General features: G+C 39.9%; 1 protein-coding gene across 4 annotated transcripts in view; it reads right to left on the reverse strand.

Annotated features, from left to right (window-relative positions):
• The window catches only part of Dmxl2 (Dmx like 2), a 130630-nt gene that overhangs the window by 3811 nt on the left and 105302 nt on the right, over nucleotides 1–21517 (reverse strand). For 3 of the 4 annotated variants that reach the window (XM_038324524.2, XM_038324523.2, XM_038324522.2), the window contains 13 exons: nucleotides 16448–16578; nucleotides 15474–15559; nucleotides 14515–14716; nucleotides 13395–13512; nucleotides 10323–10385; nucleotides 9396–9482; nucleotides 9194–9315; nucleotides 6436–6574; nucleotides 5398–5458; nucleotides 5170–5297; nucleotides 4588–4665; nucleotides 1292–1383; nucleotides 637–689 (listed from right to left, as the gene is read on the reverse strand). In XM_038324524.2, coding sequence (XP_038180452.1) covers nucleotides 637–689; nucleotides 1292–1383; nucleotides 4588–4665; nucleotides 5170–5297; nucleotides 5398–5458; nucleotides 6436–6574; nucleotides 9194–9315; nucleotides 9396–9482; nucleotides 10323–10385; nucleotides 13395–13512; nucleotides 14515–14716; nucleotides 15474–15559; nucleotides 16448–16578 — 1360 coding nt within the window. The remainder of the gene's footprint in view (nucleotides 1–636; nucleotides 690–1291; nucleotides 1384–4587; nucleotides 4666–5169; nucleotides 5298–5397; nucleotides 5459–6435; nucleotides 6575–9193; nucleotides 9316–9395; nucleotides 9483–10322; nucleotides 10386–13394; nucleotides 13513–14514; nucleotides 14717–15473; nucleotides 15560–16447; nucleotides 16579–21517) is intronic. The other variant, XM_038324526.1, reaches the window with a different exon arrangement.

Here is a 21517-nt window from a genome sequence, read left to right on the forward strand (position 1 = left end):
TATACAAAGCACGGAGAAGCATCAAATATGGGAACAGCACACTAGCCCTCATTAATGTGTGCTGCATGCGTGTGAATCTCATTTCTCACAGCTGTAGAAGCAGGGGTGGAGCCCGGCTCCTCCTCGGCGGCACACCCCCTCACCTCATCACTAGCCAGCAGCATTCACCCCACATGATGCTGTCCTCATCCAAAGATCCCTGTGGCTAAGAACACTCAACCTCATGCACCTGACCAGGTCACAACTAAGGAGCTATCCTTGTCCTAAAGTCTGATAAGTGTCTCCACGTGTTTCGGGCTTATGGCACCACTAGATAGTAGCAGGAGATGAGAAGCCTCATGGAAGGAAGGGAGGTTTGGAGTTATTTCCTTAAAGGGGATCCCAATTCTTCCCCTCTGCTTCTGGGCAGTCACGAGGAGAGCAACTTCCTCCACCTCATGTTCCCTCCACGAAGTCCTTCTCTGCCACAGACTCACAGGACAAACAAGCAGAAGCTGAGCCCATTAGCCAAAATAACCCCTTCTCTCTACACACAGTCCTCTATATCAGCCTATGAGCACACACTGGGTTCATGAAGTCAGATCAGACCTGGAGAGCATTTCTTCAGAAAGTGTCAAAAATCACACCTTAACTCACCGTGAATGAGGCTGTTCCCAGGTGATATTAGTGTGTCCCAGAGGCATACATTTCTTTTAAAGAAATAACAAAGTACATCAGAAAAAAATTATTCTAAAACCATCAATAAGGACAAATTTTGTCAAGAAAAATATTTGTACTTATTTGAGATTTCCAACTATAGTGGAGGTGGTTTATCTCTTCTCTAAGAGCTTATCCCTTCCCAAACTAGTGTCAATCTGTTTCACAAGGTCCCTGTCACTGCACCCCTAAACCCTCTCTCTCTATTACCCTTCTGTGGAAACTGGAAATGACTTCCTCGGGAAAGGGTACTTCTATATCCTGGGGAAACGATCACTTCGAGGGAGCAGGCGCTATTCACAGCATGCAGCCAATGAAAACAGTGAGAGGGGATGCCAAACACCTGTTAGTGCCCTATAATGACAGCTCTGTAAAGACTAAGTCACTGCGGTATAAAGTGACACACGTTACTATAGACTGTATTACAAGAAATTTTTGTTTTGTTTCCTTCTGGTAAGTAAAACCATTGTAAGAATTTAAACATTTAAAAAGATCCTTGGATTAAAAAAATTTCCTACTAAAAGAAATCATTACTTTCTAGGAAAGATAATTTTGTGTCTAAAGTTTTCTTATTCCTTTGTTTCTGCCAACCTACCTATTGTCATTGGACTGTCCAGATGTTGCAACTAGACTTGAAGAGGTGATAAAGGCAAAGTCACTTGTGGCCTTACTGTGGCACTGCCAACTCTACAGAGAACAAAATATAACCAATGTTATCTAAAAATCCAGTAGCAACTGAAATAATACAAATACCGTCCCACCTATAGCATAATAGACTCATGAGTGAGAATATGTATTTTTAAATTTTATTTTTCATTTTTGTTGATTTTAATACAGGACCTTGATACCTATCTCAGGCTGCTTCAAACTCATGATCCTCAGCTTCCCAAGTGCTGTACGACCACACTCAACCCAAACTCAGTCTGGATAGGGAAGAGTGGGGCAGGTCCACACTGCAGGGTGGCCAGAGTACCAGCCTCCTCCAGACTAAACAGCCTAACTCTCTTCCTCAGAATGGAGACACGCACTATGTGCATAGTCCCCAGAACCTGCAGGCCACACTGCACCTAGAGACCACATTGCCAACTTTCCCTTCTTTTTAAGACAAGGCACAGCACTTTGAAGAACGTTTAGTGTGCACACTGAGTAAGTCAGTATGAATTAGGGGTGACTGCCTCTCCCATTTCTAATTCTCCCGTTTTTAAAGGGTAGTATTTATGTTTTGAGCCTATGAAGTATTAGAAGTTGTAACAATTTGACCTGACTAATAAATTTTTTTCTATTGGAGGAAGCATTATGTTTGTGATCATGCTCCTAATTCGCAGGTCAAATTACAAGACAGTAAAATATAGTAAAAAAGATAGTTTAAAATTATCTTTCGGCTGGGTGGTAGTAGCGCATGCCTTTAACCCCAGCACTCGGGAGGCAGAAGCAGGTGAATCCCTGTAAGTTTGATGCCAGCCTGGTCTACAAGAACTAGTTCCAGGACAGCTAGGACTGTTACACAGGGAAACCCTGTCTCAAAAAACCTATGTGGAAAAAAAAAAAAACCTATGTGTGTGTGTGTGCGTATGCGTATGTATATGTATATATATAAGTATATACATATATATAATATTTCATATTAGAAAGTGTTAAACTACTTGAGAATTCAGAAAAATTAAAAACAAACCTATGTAAGTCTCTAAAACTTCTAAACTCTTTTCTTTTTTTGGTTTTTCAAGACAGAGTTTCTCTGTGTAGCTCTGGCTGTCCTGGAACTTGCTTTGTAGACCGCAGCTACATGGAGAAACTCTGAGTTCACCTGCCTCTGTCTTCTGAGTGCTGGGATTAAAGGTGTGAGCTACCACATCTGGCAACTTCTAAACTCTTAATAAAATAGTTTAGCATAAAGACTCAGTCTATTTGCAAATTACTTTGGTAATATTCAATAATTTAAAAATTAGAAAGAGTTGATAGGTATGCTGATTTAAAAGTTAAAATCTCTAATCAGGCATGGTAGCTTCTGTACACTTTTAATCCTAGCACTCAGGAGGCAGAATCAGACAGATCTTTTTGAGGCCAGGCTGTCAACAGAGCAAGTTCCAAGCCCGTCAACGGCTACATAGAAAGACCCTGTCTCAAAAAACAAATTATATTTTTTGAATTCTAAGAAAAGAACTGGGCACTACAGTATGTGAACTAACAGACACAATGATGGATGTCTGTAGCATCAGCCAAAATGCTACAGGCTGGAAGGTTGAGGCAGGAGAATCATTTGAGCCTAAGGTTTGAAAGCCAGCCACCCCACCCGAAACTAAATATATGAACTTACCAAAGACAGCTGATTAGATTAAGAGCTCAAACAATTTTAGTAGTAACAACCTTGAATAACTTGATAAACTTAAAAATACTAGTATAAATCGCAGTGAACAGTAACCTGAGGAGGCAAACTCTAACTTGTCCATCTAACCCTAGGCAGTGGTGCAGTCTAAATGCAAACATCCACCTTTGTGCTCGCTGTGTCCACCCCAGCTTTGCCAATCACAAACGCACATTTAAAAGTAGCCCTTCACAAAGTTTACACGTCTAAACCTGCCCTAAAAGATTACTAAGAAGTCCCTGCAATGTGGGACACTGTCTACTAAGTCAAGTAAGTATTCCTTTCTTGCTATATCAGATGATGAGTAGAGAAATTTCAAAAAGCGAGCCCAGATGGAGGATGCCAGGTATTTAAAAATAAACAGGACATTATTCTCATCAGACTGAAGGCAAAACATACACTCAAGATACTTGAGTATTTCTTAGAAGACATGGCAGTCTGCAGTGCACTAATCCAAAAGGGATATTCTTATCTCTTACATATAATGAAGGAGTTGGCAAGGAGAAAAACATGATCAAAATACATTGCGTGTTTTAATAGAAATGTTTTTTAATATTCATTTATTTATTTATTTATTATTTATTATGTATACAATATTCTGTCTGTGTGTATGCCTGCAAGCCAGAAGAGGGCACCAGACCCCATTACAGATGGTTGTGAGCCACCATGTGGTTGCTGGGAGTTGAACTCAGGACCTTTGGAAGAACAGGCAATGCTCTTAACTGCTGAGCCATCTCTCCAGCCCAATAGAAATGTTTTTTTAAAAAATCTAGATACTCTAGAAAGGACCCAGAAGGTTCCAAGCTGTCTAAGTCTCCATTTATTTATCTAATGCCAAAGGTCCCACCCAGGGCTGCAGAGGGACAGAAGCCTGCACAGCTCTTCCAAACACTCATGAGGGCCTCACAGCCATCTCTATCTGCAGCTCCAGGGCCCTCTGGAGGAGCACAGAAACACACGCAGGCAAAACACTTAAGAACAAAATGAGTTTATCTAATAAAAAGACGTTTAAACCCCACTCAGGACAGTGTCCTCTTCCCCTCCTAGGCCACACCACTCTGTCATCAGGTGTTGAACACAGTATGGATAAATGTGTGAAGTAACCTTTTAGGGCTAGAGTTCAATCTGGTTAGAAGGAAAAATTCTAAAGAAAGTTCATGCTCAGAACCTGTCTGAATCTTAATTATGTACTTAATAAAATTCTACAACTAAAATTTAGTTGTCATGAATAAAAACATTATTTTTTTAAAAAAATTGTTTCCAATAAGGACAAAAGTGCCATTATAAAGGTATTCTGACCTGAACCACATACAGGGAAAATCCTTTAAGGTTGTCCATTAAGGTAAAAAGCAAAAATAGTTTGTTGTTGTTTGGAAATTTCTATCCAAATTGAGGCAAGACCGATGGCTCATGCTGGGCAGAACTGTCATTTCCCACAGAACCACTACTGAGACACAGTGTTAAGGCAGACACGTCACCAACACCATGTTCTTTCTCTACACGTACTCTGGAAATGTGAGGGCACTTACCATGTAAGGCTTAGGATTCGATGCAGTTTGGTTAACTTGCCAGATACTCAGAAAACCCTCTCCGTCTGCAACACCACACTGTAAGAATAGCATGAACATCAAACACAGACCCTCAGAATTCCTGCCAAAGGTAAGATCACCTCTAGACAGGAGACTTGCTCAGATCTCACTTTACAAACCTCCTCCTACAGCCATGCCCACTGTGCTTCCCACAAAGTCTGAGTACTCTGCCTTCCTTGTCACCTTCTAAGTGAGCCCCACACTCTATTCCACTGCCTTTCCTTAAGCCTCCACAACAGAGAGAGGGAGAAACTGGGTGTCCCTAAGACTCCAGCAAGCTGGGCCATGTCAACGGCACTGGGGACAGAAGTTTTCTTTCCCACCATGCTGAAATGAATGACTGATTTGTGGATTTGTGTTTCTACTGTAGGAAAAAGGGTTATATAAACAGAATCTAATAAACTGACTACTCAGTTTAACCCCAGATCCTTAACATTTTTTGATACAGCTTTAATCAATATTATATCCTCAGTATTCACAGTTATTTTTAGATGTATTCAGCACTAACTCCCAGGAACAAACCTTGTTGCCTTGTGAGTTAAAATACAATCTAGTAACTCTTGCATTGCCAGCTTGACGGAAACAGACAAGTTGCTGAGGTCGTGTCCACTCAAACATACGTACACTGCCATCCTGGGCACCTGTGAGATCTAAACAAAGAAGGGGGATAAGAAACTGAAGCTTTTCAATAATTCCTTTCTTCAAAACGAGAAAAAGACACTTAAAACCCTCCAATGACAAGATACTTACAGTACTGGTGGACAGGGTGTGAAGTCATTCTCTTCACATTATGGAGGTTCCTTTTCATGAGCTTTAAGAGGAGGAAAGATGGGTTTAAGCTGCATGTCCAGAAGGGATGAGGAAGAGCCGGGCAGTGGTGGCACACGCCTTTAATCCCAGCAATAGGGAGGCAGAGGCAGGCGGATCTCTGAGTTCGAGGCCAGCCTGGTCTACAAGAGCTAGTTCCAGGACAGGCTCTAGAAACTCCAGGGAAACCCTGTCTCGAAAAAAAAAAAAAAAAAAAAAAAAAAAAAAAAAAAAAAAAAACCCCAAAACCAGAAGGACCGAGGAAGGACAAGCATCAGAGGAATTCCCATGAGAGAATCCCTGCAGAGGACTCTGAACACCTAACACACATCTGTGTAAACAGAAGCTGTCACTCACTGTACAGCCCTGCGCTGTGTAGACATTACAGACTGCTTCCTCTAGTGACAAAGAGACTCTAATCCAACTGCCCCTCCCAGAGAACCCCTCCCTTCCTCCCTCCTTCCCTCCCTCCCTCCCTCCCTCTCTCCCTCCCTCCCTCCTTCCTTCTTTCCTTCCTTCCTTCCTTCCTGTAGGATCTGGCTATGTAACCCAGGCTAGCCTCAAATTTGCAATCTTTCCACCTCAGCCACCTGAATGTGAGGACTACAAGCACGAACCACTGACCACAGCTGGTATCCATATTCTTCAGAACAGAACATGAAAGAATACGGCTTCTTCACTACTGACCAAGAAGAATTAACCTTCAGTAATCTGAGGCAATTTTCAAACATAAATAGACATGAACTCCTCTTTGACTTTGCTTTACTATTCTGTGTCTCAGTTTGCTCATCTATAAAATGATACGGGGGGATAATAACATCCATTCTGACCTGTGGTTGATGTATGAAAAAAAATTCAAACACTGGGGAAACTCAAATAAGTTATTCTCATCTTTAGGACCATTTCTATGTCAAGTAACTTCAATGTACTTCTTAAGGAACCCATACCCAGACACCACATGTGCCTAGAAATAAGACATACCACGGTAGCTCCAGTGCTGGTCTGCCCACTGCCTAGCCACGGCAGAGACGGGGGTGGGTGCACCTGGCTTGTAGCATGGGCGGCTGCAGCAGGCTGATACAGGGTTGTGGTGGAACCACGGTAATCAATATCATCTGAACTGTGGAAAACAGTTGCATAAAAGTTTTGCTCTCTCAACACAAATCAAACTACAGAGATTTTATACAATCATATAAGATTCTTTTTCAATGGTTTTTTTTTTCTTGAGGATACAGAATTAGTAAGGGTTTTTCTTTTTATTCTTTTTCTTCTTTCTTTTCTCCTCCTTCTCCTTCTTCTTCTTCTTCTTTTTTTTTTAAAGACAGGTTTCTCTGTGTGACAGCTCTGGCTATCTATCCCGGAACTTGGTTTGTAGACCAACCAGACTGGCCTCAAACTTAAAATTGTGCCACCACTGCCCAGCATTTCTTTTTTTTCAAATAATTTTCTTTTGCAGTTAAATTATTATTTAAAAAATAGAATAAATATCCATTGATTAAAAACTTAAACACAGAGTTGGGCAATGGTGGCATACAACTTTAATTCCAGCACTCAGGATACAGAGGCAGGTGAATTTCTGTGAGTTTGAGGCCAGCCTGGTCTACAAAGCAAGCTTCAGGACAGTCAAGGCAATACAGAGAAACTCTGTCTCAAAAAAAAGCAAAACAAATAAACAACTTAGGCACAAATCTTAATCTAGTCAATATTAACACTAGAATTTTTCCCCTTCAAACAAAATTTAAATTCAGTCTAATATATTATGTGTCTGAGCAGCTTTACTGCTACAAAATTAGAACAAGTATTTTAATCCTCTGTGAGGATTTATATGCACAGCCAATGGTTGACAGGGTAGGGAGAGACATTTCCTTCAGGGGTACAGCACTGGTGAAGTGCCTACAGTCCTATAAACAACCATAATGAAATTCATGGGATCATAAACACACCCACTAAAGACACAAAAAGAGAAGGGAAGTTAGCTGAGAAAATGAAAGAGTATCAGCTGGGAATAGAGAAAGACAAAGAGGCCAGTAGTAATATGATCAATATATGAGAATACCATAATAAAACCTATTATATATAATAAAAACTTTAAAAAGTATTTAGCATCGATTTTATTTTGAGAAAACATAAATATTAAGTGATCTCTTGCACACAGGTAACCCATATATCAAATTATTTTATTTTCCATTTATTTGCTTGGGTTTTGTTTTTTTGTATGTGTGGTATGTGTTTTCAGCTGCACGGACCTTTGGAAGTGAAAGGTTGAAGTCAGGTTCCTTCCTCGACTGCTCTCCACCATATTCTTTTGAGAGAGGGTCTCTCACTAAACTGGAGCTCCCGTTTCTGATAGGCTGGATAGCCAATGAGCCGCTGGAACCTACTTCTCAATGTTATGCCAGTGCTGGTATTTCAGAAACTTGCTACTCAGATTGTAGATGGGTCCTGGAGATCCAGATTCAGGTCCTCATGATTATGCAGAAAACCCTTTACCAACAAAGCTCTCTCCATCCTTTATTTGCTTGTTTTTAGACAAGGTCTTGCTTTGTAGCCTAGACTGGCCTTGAACTTTAGATTCTTTCGTACCTGACTCCCAGTGTCAGATACAAACCACCACATCTGGTGGCGCACGCCTTTAATCCCAGCACTCGGGAGGCAGAGGCAGGCGGATCTCTGTGAGTTCGAGGCCAGCCTGGTCTACAAGAGCTAGTTCCAGGACAGGCTCTAAAAAAGCTGCAGAGAAACCCTGTCTCGAAAAACCAAAAAAAAACAAAAAAAAAAAAAAACCAAAAAAAAAAAAAAAAAAAAAAAAAACACCACAACCAACAGTCCTGCCCTAATACACCAGGAGCAACTGAGCTCAAGACTCTTGAATGCTGAAACAGGGGCTCTAAGCCCTAACCCCAAATTATACTTTTAAGGAAATAAGAAATATAATTTTAAAGATTCTTTAAGTTTTTTCTTAAGGCCTGTGGTTCCACTACTTGGAAAGTAAAAGGTAGAGACCAGGAGTTCAAGGTCACGCTCAGCTACGTGGTAAGCTGTAGGGTAGCCAGGGCAACTGAGACCCTGTCTCAAAAAATCCAAAAACAAAAAAAGAAAAAATATTAAAAATATTAATTTCATCATATAAAAACATGAATGGAAGTTGTTGATGGTACAATATACTATATTAAATGGTTCGATCACTCTAAGCCGTGACTAAAGCCTGGTTATAAACTAACGAAAGGATGTACATGAAGAGCAGCCCCTAGGGCACCATTCTGGGACACAGACTCCTGACTGGAGAAAAGCAACACAAACACACACCTAGGAAAGCCGAAATTAAAATAGTGCTGCAAAGCTCTTTGGATGACAGCTAAAGTTGATGACATTTTTATCTATAACGCTATAGAATTAATGAGACCAACTCATCAATTAGTCTATAAATTTATACATTCTATTTTCTCCTTTCATTACCCAGATGGTTTAAATTTACCAACTACTATGTAACTCCTGACATTGCCTTGGAGTTAAATATCAAAGTGGCAGTTTTAAACCTATTCTGGTTTAAATACTATAAAATGTTTAATGGGAAAGCTATGAGTAGTTTATAAATTTTAATATAACTAAAGAACTTCTATTGTCAACTAAAACTATTATGTTTGTTTCTTGCACAACTGAAGAGAGGTAATATCTTTCTCTTCCCAACAATTTAGCAGACACTGGCTGAAGACAATTTATAATCAACCATGAGACACACCTTTTAGATTCTCTATCATATTCTTCTCCAATCCATATATATGATTGACAGGCCAGCAGAGAAGTGACATCAAGTTCCTGAACATCATGTGTTGAAGCCAAAACAATTTCATTACAATTTGCCTAAAAAGCAAAGAGAGAACAATGATTTGGGCAATTTCACCAAAAGCCACCACATTGTTTATAATGACTACAATGTTTACCTTATTAATAGAAAACGCCATGATCATGTCAGATTCCTTATGAATGACTTTTGCCTTCCCTCCTGGATAGCCCAGATCAGCTTCGACCTACAAAACATTGCTGAGGGTTAGTTGTTGCTGTGTGACTCTACACAGACATGAAATCCCACAGGATTACAGCTGATAAGAAGAAAATGTAGCAGCAGCAGGAAGAGAGAGTGGGGGAGCATTAGTGCGCTGGGAATTAGTTTGGGAAATCTGCTCTCATGCTCTGATGCTCTGTAATCAAACACCTCAATTATGTAGAGTCCCACTGTGAATGCACAGTAATGATTACAAAAGATGGCCAAAATTTTGCACAATTTATGTATTTTAGTTCTTCCAAAAATGCACAAATATTCTGTAAAGTGTGTGTGTGTGTGTGTGTGTGTGTGTGTGTGAGAGAGAGAGAGAGAGAGAGAGAGAGAGAGAGAGAGATGAAGAGAGACAGACAGACGAGACAGAGAGAGAAAAAGTGAGTAGAGGGGCATGGGTGAAGAGTCATAGAAAGTCAAAGGAGAGACACAAGACACACGAAGGGCTGGGAAGTGGAACAGAGAGAACCTACGAAGATGAAGGAAAAAGAAGGAAGACTTGTCAGAAGAGAGGGGGAGGCATCAGGAGAATCAGAGACAAGGGGGAAGTAGAGCAGGAGAGTCAAGAAGAAAGACCAGCTGGGTTTAAAACCAGACTCAAACATGTGACAGAAGTGGAGATGAGAACAAGAAAGAAGAATCTACAGCTGAACAGAGCAGAGCTAGGCACAGGGTGTTTCCTGTCCTCTACTTAAGGAGGGATGAGCAGCAAGTTATCTTCCACAGCTGGGCAGTCGTGGTTAGCATAGAGATTAGGGTTAGCTCCGAGAACCTGAAGAAGTGAGTGGCAGACAGTGAGCGCATGGGAGACTACCTTGATATGGCAATCTTCTGCTACGGAGTTGTGTTTGACCTGCTCCACATGTTCTTCTACAGACTACAGAACACCACACCGTCACAAACACAAAACACATGCATAAAACAAACCATAAAGAGAATGAAAAATTTCAAGCTAGAATAGTTATCATAAAAGATGACAAAACTGACTTCAAAGATTAAATTGGATAAAACAAAGTATCAGATAAACAAAGTAAAACAAATTAACTAAAGTTATTCTATCATATACACATGAAAACCTAAAAACTATTTCAAAATAAAAATTTATTAATTGTATACAATTTATATAACTTAAAATTCTTCAAACTATAATCTCTAAAAATAAGACCTTCTTCTTTTAATTTTGTGTTATATACATGTATATACTGATATGTGTGCAGGAAGTCACAGGTGGGCCAGAATTCAATACGCAGTGTCTTCCTCAGGCCTTCTCCACATTATTTTTTGAAGCAGGGCCTCTCACTGAACCTGGAGCTCATTAATTACCATCCAGCAAACTTCCAGGATCCACCTGTTTCTGCCTCTCCAGTTCTGGGGTACAGATGCACTACCACACTTGAACTTCTACACGGGTGCCTGGGAGCCTAACCTGTGTCCTTACACCAGCACGGAAAGCAATTTATTGCCTGAGCCATCGTCCGGGTTATGTCACTACTTTCTGCCCCCGTTTACTTTTGTATTTTAAGGTTCTAAAGACAGAACCCACGCTTCACACTGCTAGAAAAGCACCTTTTGTTTTCACTGTTTCATTGTTACTTTTTAACAAATCTGAGTAATCACATAACAGAAGATTATTCTCCCTGTAAATAAATGTTTGAGAGAACAGGGTACAGGGAAAAAGTATACTTGCTTGAGCCCTGACTGACAAGTCGTAAGGGAGGCACAACTGAAAACATTCCTCTACTGCGGGAACCCCAGAAGACATCATCAGAGCCCGAATCTTCTCCTCGGTGGTCCTGATGAGACAGTTTCAGCCTAACAGTCCATCCAGATTCTCTGGCCCTCCTGAGACGGGCTAACTCAGTGAACATCAACAACTGAAAAATCAGCTTGCTAAGTCAACTACCTGGTCTGACATATTTATTAATTTGACAAAAGCTTGAATTGTGAAATATTTTTTCTTTAACCAATTTGATGAATAAAGCTACCTTCTTATGCCAAAAATTTCAAAAGTTTTAGAATTAGTCAACATATCAGTTTTTGTTTTTAAATTTTTTATTTGTTTCTATGTATGTATGTATGTATGTATGTATGTATGTATGTATGTATGTGTGTGTGTATGTGTTTTATAGTGTGTATATACCACACACGTGTGGATGACCACAGAGGCCAGAGACAGTGTCATGCCCCCTTGAACTGGAGGTAGAGGCAGTTGTGAGCTGCCAGACTTGGAGCTAGGAACAGAACTCAGGTCCTCTGAAAAAGTAGTGAGTGTTCTTAACTGCTGAACATGTTTACTCTCCCTCTCCCCTCCCTCTTGCCCACCCCACAAAGGTTTTTTTTTAAGGATTTTACTAATCAATTTACCAAATTTCATAATCACCAAAATCCTACCCCCAAACCTACAAAGATGAAGCACATCTGTTGGAGATTTTATTTCAGGGCCTAGTGATCAGTTTTAATCTCAAAAGACTTAAATATTTTCCAAAAATCTTTTCTTAAAGAAAACACATTTTCAACAGATCTATACCTTTTGATACAGCAGCCACTGACCACATGGCTACTCAAACAATACTGGACATTCAGTCACAAGGGCCACACTTCAGTGCTCAGCCACAGGTGACTGGTGACAGAGACACAGCGATTACACAGCACTAGACACGAGAGTCATTCAGTGTGCAGAAGTCAAAAGGGAGACTGCTGAAAACCCTCTCATTCCAGCTCTTCCCTAAAACCTACAATATACTCCTACAGCAAGTTTATTGCTGCCTCCCTGGAGTGTTCATAGGGACCCTCTGCTGGACCTCGTAGCTTGGCCTGCTGACTCTAAAACCAGAGCCTGCAGGATGTGATGGAAGGGAGACTAAGGGCACAGAGAGGAAGGTGTAAGTTGTAGGCTGTAAGTTGTAAGGATGCAAGAAACCTGAACATAACTGCTCCCCACAGCACCCAAGGATCTGTGTGCTACAAACCTTACCAAGAAAGCACAGTTTTTACAAACTGCTATGTTTAATGGTTTAAAGAACTAAACATTCAGAAAATACATTCTTCAAATATTTGGCTTTTGTGAATAACAACCTCATAACTGAGCAATCATCTTTCATTTTACAGTCATTTCTTAGGTTCCCACACTGGAATAAGTAGAGAGCATCAATCACCATTAGGAATGCTATAGCCAGAGGCAAATAGTGTACCTCTGTGTGCTGCATAACAAATATTGCATCAGCAATTCCAATTCCATTAGTCTTAGTTATCAAAAAAGCTCATCACCTTAACTCCAGCTCCAGGGATCAGAAGCCCTCTTCAATTAAAAAAAGAAAAAGAAGGAAAAAAAATTTGTTTATTTTGGTTTTTTGTTTGTTTGTTTTGTTGTTGTTGCTTTTTCAACACAGGGCTTCTCTGTAGCTTTGGAGCCTGTTCTGGAACTCACTTTGTAGACCAGGCTGACCTTGAAAACTTGTTTATTTGTAAATTAAAAGTAAATAACATGCTTAAAAGGCTATGTTATGTTTTAAATTACATATTTAAAAGATCATATCACAAAGTACAGCCATTTATATGTTAGGTTCTGGAAACCATTTACTGCAAAGCTATTCTATGTGACAGTCCAATAGCATTTATTTAAAGGAATTACCAATTGCACTTGAATCCGTGCTCTATCATGGAACTTGCACCATTTCATGGCTATGAGATGGAAATGCTAAGTTTTATAAAAGCTCACTGAAGCTTGATAAGCTTTGGCTACTCCTCAGAATGTCTAAAAATAACAGAGAACAACCCATCCGAAAACACATTTTCAAAATAAGTCAAATACTAAAAAATCAGATACATTAAAAGGAGAGAGACTAAAGAAAAACTACAACAGAAAAAAAAATTAATCTCGGAATACCTCACTTTGCTTTCTCTTCTTTGTGAAAATGTATCTAATAAATGTCTCCTGAAGAACTTCCTGTTTGACAAGGAAATGCCAGAGTCGCTTGACTGGCAGTGCAGACGCATCCCGAGATCTATCAAATGGACAAATGGTTGACAACCAATCAGCTCACAGAAAACACAGCTTTTGCAGACATTTGCTTCAAATCCTCCAAGTGTGTTCAAAGATTTATTTCCCTCTTAATTTTAGATTTTCCTGAATATAATCGCTTGACCCAGTAATCAATTTTCCAGTGGCACTGAATGAAGTAGGGGAGATAAGTATCTAGTGACTCATTGCTCATTGGTTTTTGTTTTTTAATTATATTCTAGGTTTTCCAGATAGTAAAAGAACACAGATGAATATAAAGAAACAGATAGTATTTCCAGTTGTTCAAGTATATCACCTTATGAATACTACTCCTAAACGTGGCTGGTTCCTTCAAAACAAAGCATACAGACCCACAAATTTAATCCAATTTAAATATTATATATTATGTATATATATGTTAATATATCACATATAAACCTATAAAAATATAATTTTTATATTTTTATGTATTAGTCAAAAATAATTTTTCAAAGTCATGCCGCTCACCAAAAGGGTTGAGTAGGTAGAGCATCAAAATAACATTAAAACCTTTGTTTTGCCTTTAATTAATCATTCACAAAAAAGTCAGTAACATTGATTGCAATGTAGATTATTATCAAATCTCCTTCAAGAGTAAGAAACACAACAGATAGTAAATGACTTTTTTCCCAACTACAAAAGTAATATATTGCCGGGAATAGTGGCACAAGCCTTAAATTCAAGCACTTGGGAGACAGAGGCAAGCAGATCTCTATGAGTTTGAGGCTAGTCTGGTCTACAAAGTGAGTTCCAGAAGAGTCTATGCTGTTACACAGAGAAATTCTGTCTAAAACAAACAAAAAAGCAAAGCAAAAACAAAAGTAATGCTGCTATAGAACACTGCTGAACCTGGCTGCAGTTTCATTGTAAAAACTATTCTGAAGGCTACTGACATACTCTGTCAAATTGTTTCTTAGAAGAGTTAAACCAAACTATACTATCATCAGGATTCTAAGAAATTTCTTACTTGAATGGAGTATTCTCAGGCTCTAGCATTGCTTTATTTCGAAGAATAGCTGGCCCAGCTCCCACTGAGAGGTCAGCTGGGTATGTGTTGACATAGTTAGGGGGTGGACCTTCAAAGTGATCCATTTTCTCCTGCAGAATCTGTTCCCAGTTCTCTAAGTTTTTAATGACAGCAATTCCTAATGGTGATGTCACAGGGAGCTCTAGAAGATAAGAAAATCATGTCACTAAACATCTGCAAAATCTGAACTCTTAGAGCCAATCTTCTGAAAATAAACACATCTGAACACATCAATCTTGTAAGACTATTATTAGTTTTAATCTTCATGCTTTCAACAAAATGGAAAGCACTAAAACAAGCAAAGAAAAATAAAAATGCCCAGCTTCCCTGGTCTGGATTCTTATTCTTTCAGTCTTCTAGGCAGACTGCAGTTCTTATATCAAATACAAAACACAGACTGGAGCCTGCAATAGAAGACTGCAAAATAGGGACTGCAATATTTTTAAAACATTAAACGTTCTCCTATACAGATTTTGAATGTTAACTTAATAGCAATTTATTATATTTAACAGCATTGACTTCTGTGGTGGTTTGAATAGGAATGGCCCCCACAGACACATGTGTTTGGATATTTGGTCCACAGGGAGAGGCACTGTTAGGAGGTGTGGCATTGGGAGTAGGTATGGCTTTCTTGGTAGGGGGTGGTGGGTTTTGAGGTCTCAGAAACTCAGTTCACTTTTGCTGCCTGGGATCTAGTTGTAGAAGTCTCAGTTCCTTCTCTAGCACCATGTCTGCCTGCATGTTGCCATGCTTCTCATCACAATGATAATAGACTGAACCTCTGAAACTGTGGGCCAGTTCCAATGAAATGCTTTCCTTTGTCAGAGCTGCTGTGGTCATGGTGCCTCTTCACAGCAATAGAAACTCTAACTAAGACACCTTTCAAATTCCAAACTCACCAGAAAATTCCAGTCCAGCAATAGGAAAGAAATTCTTTATATTGTGAAGTGCCAGTTTAACCATTGTCAGATGTAGAAGAGCCCAGCTTGGGAAGAGAAAAACAAAACAAAATAAACAAACTACTTATCATCCTAAAAACAGAGTCACAGGGAAGGAGCAGTGGTGCTCCTTTCAACTGTTTGACACAATTTCAACCCAGAAAAGCAGCCTCTGACTTTTATTACACAAAAATGGCTTATATATAGTCTTTGAAAAATAAAACTTTAGGCAAGGTGTTGTAGCGCACACCTTTGATTCCAACACTTGGAAGGCAGAGACAAGTGGATCTCTGTGAGTTCAAGTCCACCTTGATCTACACAGTGAAAGGAAGGGAGGAAACTTTAACAATGTATCACACTTAGAATTAAAGAAAATTACCTAGTAGAAAAATATTTCTCGTACAGTCACAAATAATTTAGTAGCATATCATTTATTGATGAAGTTCTAAAACCATGTTACTTTTTTCTCAATTAAATGTTAGTTTTATAATTTTCATGGAAACTATCTAGAAACAACTGAAAGATAAAGAACTCCTAAAATATCACTTTTATATATCACTTTCAATATAAATTAATGGTAATATTATTAATTTATTCAAAAACAAATTTGAAAGCCAGCATTGTGTCAAGTGACTTTAATATAGCACTCAGGAGGCCAAGGCAGATGGAGTTTAAGGCCAGCCTGGTCTATACAGCAAGTTCTAGGTCAGCCAGAAAAACAGATAAACTCTGCCTCAATTTTTTATTTTTAATTTTTGGATTATTGTTTGGCTGGTTGTTTTGTAGACGAGGCTGGTCTAGAATTCACAGAGAGTTCTCTGCCTACCTCTGCTTAGATTAAAGGTGTGAGTTACCTCATCCAGCTACATATAGTTATAAATAATATCAAATTTTTCTGCAAAAGAAGGTCAAAAGGGGATAGGAGGCTTGTTTACCTATAGGAATTAGGATCTTGGTGTTCCTGTATTTGTGTGTCTGAAAAAAAGGCATCGTCTTCTTCATCATCACTGTGAACACTTTCATCAGAGTCATAGATGACACCACTATCAGATAGAGGAAGAAATGGCTGCAACGAAAGGCAAAGCCATTGGTAAATATGCAATTTCACAACATATTAAATATACAGTAAATGTTTAAAACACTTATTCTACAGTATTTCAACATATGGTTTAACTTTGATCTAAAACACATTAAATTGTGCCAATCTAAGCAAAACTTTAACAGGTTCAAGATTTACAAAAGTCACAATTACCAGGGGGAAAATATCTGAGATTCAACAGAACTGTGTAAAGGAAGATGAGTCTGAGCCTCACTCAATTCTACACAGACAAGAGAATTAAAACCTAAGAAAGAATTCTTCTTTCTTTTTCTTCTCTTGTATCTCTTTCCTCCACATACAGGTCAGAGCCCAGGTATGTTTTTAGGACTTTGGTTTTCCTCTGGGCTTTGGGCCAAAGGAAGCTTTGGGCTTCCTTATTCTTTCTCTGAATAAGGAGACTTGTCCTGTGGCAGACAAGTAGCCACATGGCTGCCCTCCATGCTGGCCAAACTCAAGACAGTATGGCTTTCTCTCTTCCTCTTCTCTGTCTCCCTCCTGCAAGCAGCTGCCAAGAGCTCATCTTTCCTGAAGATTTTCTGCTAACCTCTTAACAAAACTGTCCTCCACCTTGATTTCGAGTCCATTCTTAAATTCTTCTATTAGAGAGACTAAGAAGCCCAAGAGGACACCCCAGTTTCCCTAGTGAGATGCAACGGCTCAGGCGGGACACTCTAGGGTTGGCAGAGGCTTGACTCTAGAGGGGTTCCCAGGTGTCCAGGAAGACGCCCCCAGCTAGGTCCTTGGGCAGCTGAGGAGAGGGTGCCAGAAATGTCCAGATCCTATTGCCATACTCATGAATATCTTGCATATCACCATAGAACCTTCACCTGGCATTGGATGGAGAAAATGACAGAGCCCCACATAGGAGCACCGGACTGAGCTCCCAAGGTCCCGATGAGGAGCAAAAGGAGGGAGATCATGAGCAAGGAAGTCAGGACCGTGAGGAGTGCGTTTACCCATTGAGACAGTGGGACAGATCTAACGGGAGACCACCAAGTCCAGTTGGAATGGAACTGATGGAACAGGGGACCAAACCGCGCTCTCTGAATGTGGCTGACGGTGGAGGAGGACTGAGAAACCAAGGACAACGGCAATGAATGTGAACCCTACAGCATGGACGGGCTCACTGTGAGCCTTAACCTTCACCTGGCAATGGATGGAGATAGAGACAGAGCCCCACATTGGAGCACCGGACTGAGCTCCCAAAGTTCTGATGAGGAGCGGATGGAGAGAGATCATGAGAAAGAAAGTCAGAACCATAAGGGACGCGTTCACCCACTGAGACGGCAGGACAGAACTAATGGGAGACCACCAAGTCCACTTGGAATGGGACTGATGGAACATGCAACCAAATCGGACTCTCTGAGGGTAGCTGATGGTGGAGGCTGACCGAGGAGCCAAAGACAATGGCGATGGGCTTGGTCTCTACGACATGGACGGGCTCTGTGTGAGCCTTGTCAGTTCGGTTGCTCACCTTCCTGGACCTGGGGGAAGTTGGGAGGACCTTGGACTCAACATAGTGTAGAGAACCCTGATGGCTGTTTGGCCTCAAGAGGGAGGGAGTGGGGGTGTGGGTGGAGGGGAGGGGAGGGAAGGGGGAGGAGGAGGGAAGGAGATGGCAATTTTTAAATATAATTTAAAAAAATTAAAAATAAAATTAAAAAAAAAAAAGAATAAAATTCCCAATAGAATGTGGTAACCATGACAGGACCAAAGCAGTTTCTCTGAGGACAGAACAGTTGACCAAACTCCAGGGCTTTAGAAGCCATCTAATTGAGACCTCATACTGTGATTACAGTTACTCCGATGGCTATGACAGGCCTGCAAGTTAAGTCTTGGGCTCAATACTCTCTAGTTCAGCCACGAAGAACAACAACAAAATACAAAACAAAAAAGCCCGAAGAAACAGTACAAAGAATAGATTCTGCAGTGAGCTTAACAAAGACATTTCCAATGAGTTTTAATCCAGGCATTGCAAATGTCCTCTGCTCTGCATTTCCCTGGCTTTCTACACAGGTCTTATAATGTTAAGCTACCCTTTTAACTTATGCCTGCTTCTGGAAGGATAGAATCATTTCCTGCTTAAAGGATTCCTCTCTTATCTTACTTCTCCATCACACCTCTATGAAGGTGTCAGTCAAGGACTTCCTTTCCTTCCTACACCTGGTAGTTATAAAGACGGAACTACTAATACATTTTTGGCATCCCTCTAGATAGTATCACTGGAGGACCCCATTGCCACATCCTATGACCCATTTATCTCAAAAAAAAAACTAGATAGATTACATAAGATCCCCACCACAACAAAGACAAAGACTAAGACATAGCAGCAAAATGCAATGTATGAATCTTATTTTGGATCCTAACTTTCAAAGTCAACTATATAAAAACATTTAAGATACAAAGGAAAAGTATACATGATGGATACTTGATGCTATTTAAAATAATGCTAGTGTGATTCTTTTCAAAATATGCTCTTTTTGGTCTGGAGAGGTGGCTCAGTGGTTAAAACTACAAGCTGCTCTCCTAGAGAATCTGGGTTTGATTCCCAGCACCCACATGGTGGCTCACAACTACCTGCAATGCCACTTCCAGTAGATTTGACACCCTCTTCTGGCCTCCTTAGACACTACATGCATGTGCTAACAGCCACACATGTAGACAAAACATCTATACACATAATTGTCTTTAAAAGCTGTGTGTGGTGACATACGTCTTTAAAAAAAAAAATCTGCTCTTTGACTGTTGCTGCCTGTCTGTTTTGTAAGGACAGCACAGGTGGTTTCAAACTGGCACCCCCTTGTGCCCACATTCCTAGTACCAGTGCAGGGATTACAGCTATGTGCCACCAAATCTAGCTTTAAAACACTCTTTACCAAAAAAAAAAAAAAAAAAAAAAAAAAAAAAAAACCCAAAAAACCCGGGCTGTGGTGGCACATGCCTTTAAACCAGCACTCAGGAGGCAAAAGCAGGCAGATCTCTTTGAGTTTGAGGCCAGCCTGGTTTACAGGAGCTAGTTCCACGACAGATGCCAAAGCTACAGAGAAACCCTGTCTCAAAAAGCCAATAAAATAAAATAAAAAATTCATGTATTTATTTTATGTGGGTGTATGCATGTGTGTGGGAACATGTGGACTATGGCACATAAGACAAGTCAAAGGACAAGTTCTCTCCTCCCACCGTGTGGGTCCTGAGGCTTGAATTTGGCCACCATTTAGCAGCAAATGCCTTGTCACAATGAGCCATCCTGCCGCCATCCTCCAGAGCCATTTATCAAGCAGCTTTTAAAAAATTATCATGTGTATGCATGCATGTCATAGTCAGAGGACAGTGTGTGAAGATGGATCTTTCCTTCCTCTCCATGCAAACTCTAGGAAGTTAACTCAGGTATCCTGGCTAGCAAAGAAAGCTCCAAAATTCACTGTAAAAATTAAATACTGTCCAGGTATGAGGGGAAATACCTATAATTTGAGGATTTATGAGGTGGGGACAGGAGGACTGAGGCAAGTTCAAAGTAGTCTACACAAGGCTACACAGCAAGACCATGTGTTCGAAAACACTTATGAAAACATTTATGAATGAAATTTCATGAGTTCTACATTTGCTTCTAACCCATCAATGGTAAACAAAGGTAAAATGAAAAATAATTGTCCAGCAAATTAACAATTTTTGAAACTAGATGATAGATAAGGATTTAGAAATTATTTTTTCTTTTGTATATATTTGAAGCTTCCATAACAGAAAAATTTTAATGATAATTATATGGCTTTCTTTTCTTTTCCTTTCTCTCTCTCTCTCTCTCTCTCTCTCTCTCTCTCTCTCTCTCTCTCTCTCTCTTTCTTTCTTTCTTTCTTTCTTGAGAAAGGGTCTCATTATATATCCCTGACTGGTTAAAAACAGCTATGTGGGCCAGGCTAGTCTCAAACTCAGAGATCCGCTTGCCTTGGGAGTGCTAGGATTAAAGGTATGCACCACCACACCTAGCTAGCTACATGTTTTTAATGTTATAAAAATTGTTTGCCTTATAATGTTAATTTAAAAAGTGAAACACAAAGCCAGTCTCAAATTCGCTATTTCCTGCTCCTACTTTCTGAGTGGAAATATAGATGTGCCATTTCCTGGCATATTTTTTTCTTAGTATGTCTTTGCATTTTCTAAATTTTCATAACCTTCTATTAGTCATGAGAAAACATCCTAAAATGAAAATAGGTTGGCATATTACCATTTACAAATCTCAATCTTGTCACTGTTTACAGTGATGATGCAAAAGGCTTTAGAGATGGCAAGGAGAAATCTTTAATTGAAAAGGTGGGGCCCTAGAGCCTGCATTACTCAGACGCTGCTACTCTGGGGCATACTTTGCAGACAACTAAATAATCCAAATTTCTAAGATAACAATGTTTCAAAAGCTATTTCTAAGAGCAACATAGCATACAAAGAAACAGGATGTTCAATGCTTCAGTAACCCAGGCGGTGGCGGTGCATGCCTTTAATCCTACCACTCAGAAGGCAGAGGCAGAAGGATTTCTGAGTTCAAGGTCAGCCTGGTATACTTACTGAATTTAAGGACAGTCAGGGCTACATTGTGAGACCCTGTCTCAAAAAAAAAAAAAAAAAAAAAAAAACCAGACAAGCAAACAAAACACTATGAGGTCTTATTGGCATGAACAATAAGGTGACTACAGTGTTAGTTCACACAAAAGAGGAAATCCAGCAAGTGTCATATTTGCATGCACCAATACTGTAGAAGACAGGCTAACAGCGTAGGCATCACCATGAGTACGCTGATCTTTATACAAGTCTTCTCTGCTTGGAGAAACAAAGATGTCATGGCACCTCACCACAGCCTGATTAATCCTCTAATTGATGCTGAGCAAGATAACTAGTGATAACAGGAGAAGACTCA

Source organism: Arvicola amphibius, chromosome 3 (assembly GCF_903992535.2).
Source record: "Arvicola amphibius chromosome 3, mArvAmp1.2, whole genome shotgun sequence".
Lineage (NCBI taxonomy): Eukaryota > Metazoa > Chordata > Mammalia > Rodentia > Cricetidae > Arvicola > Arvicola amphibius.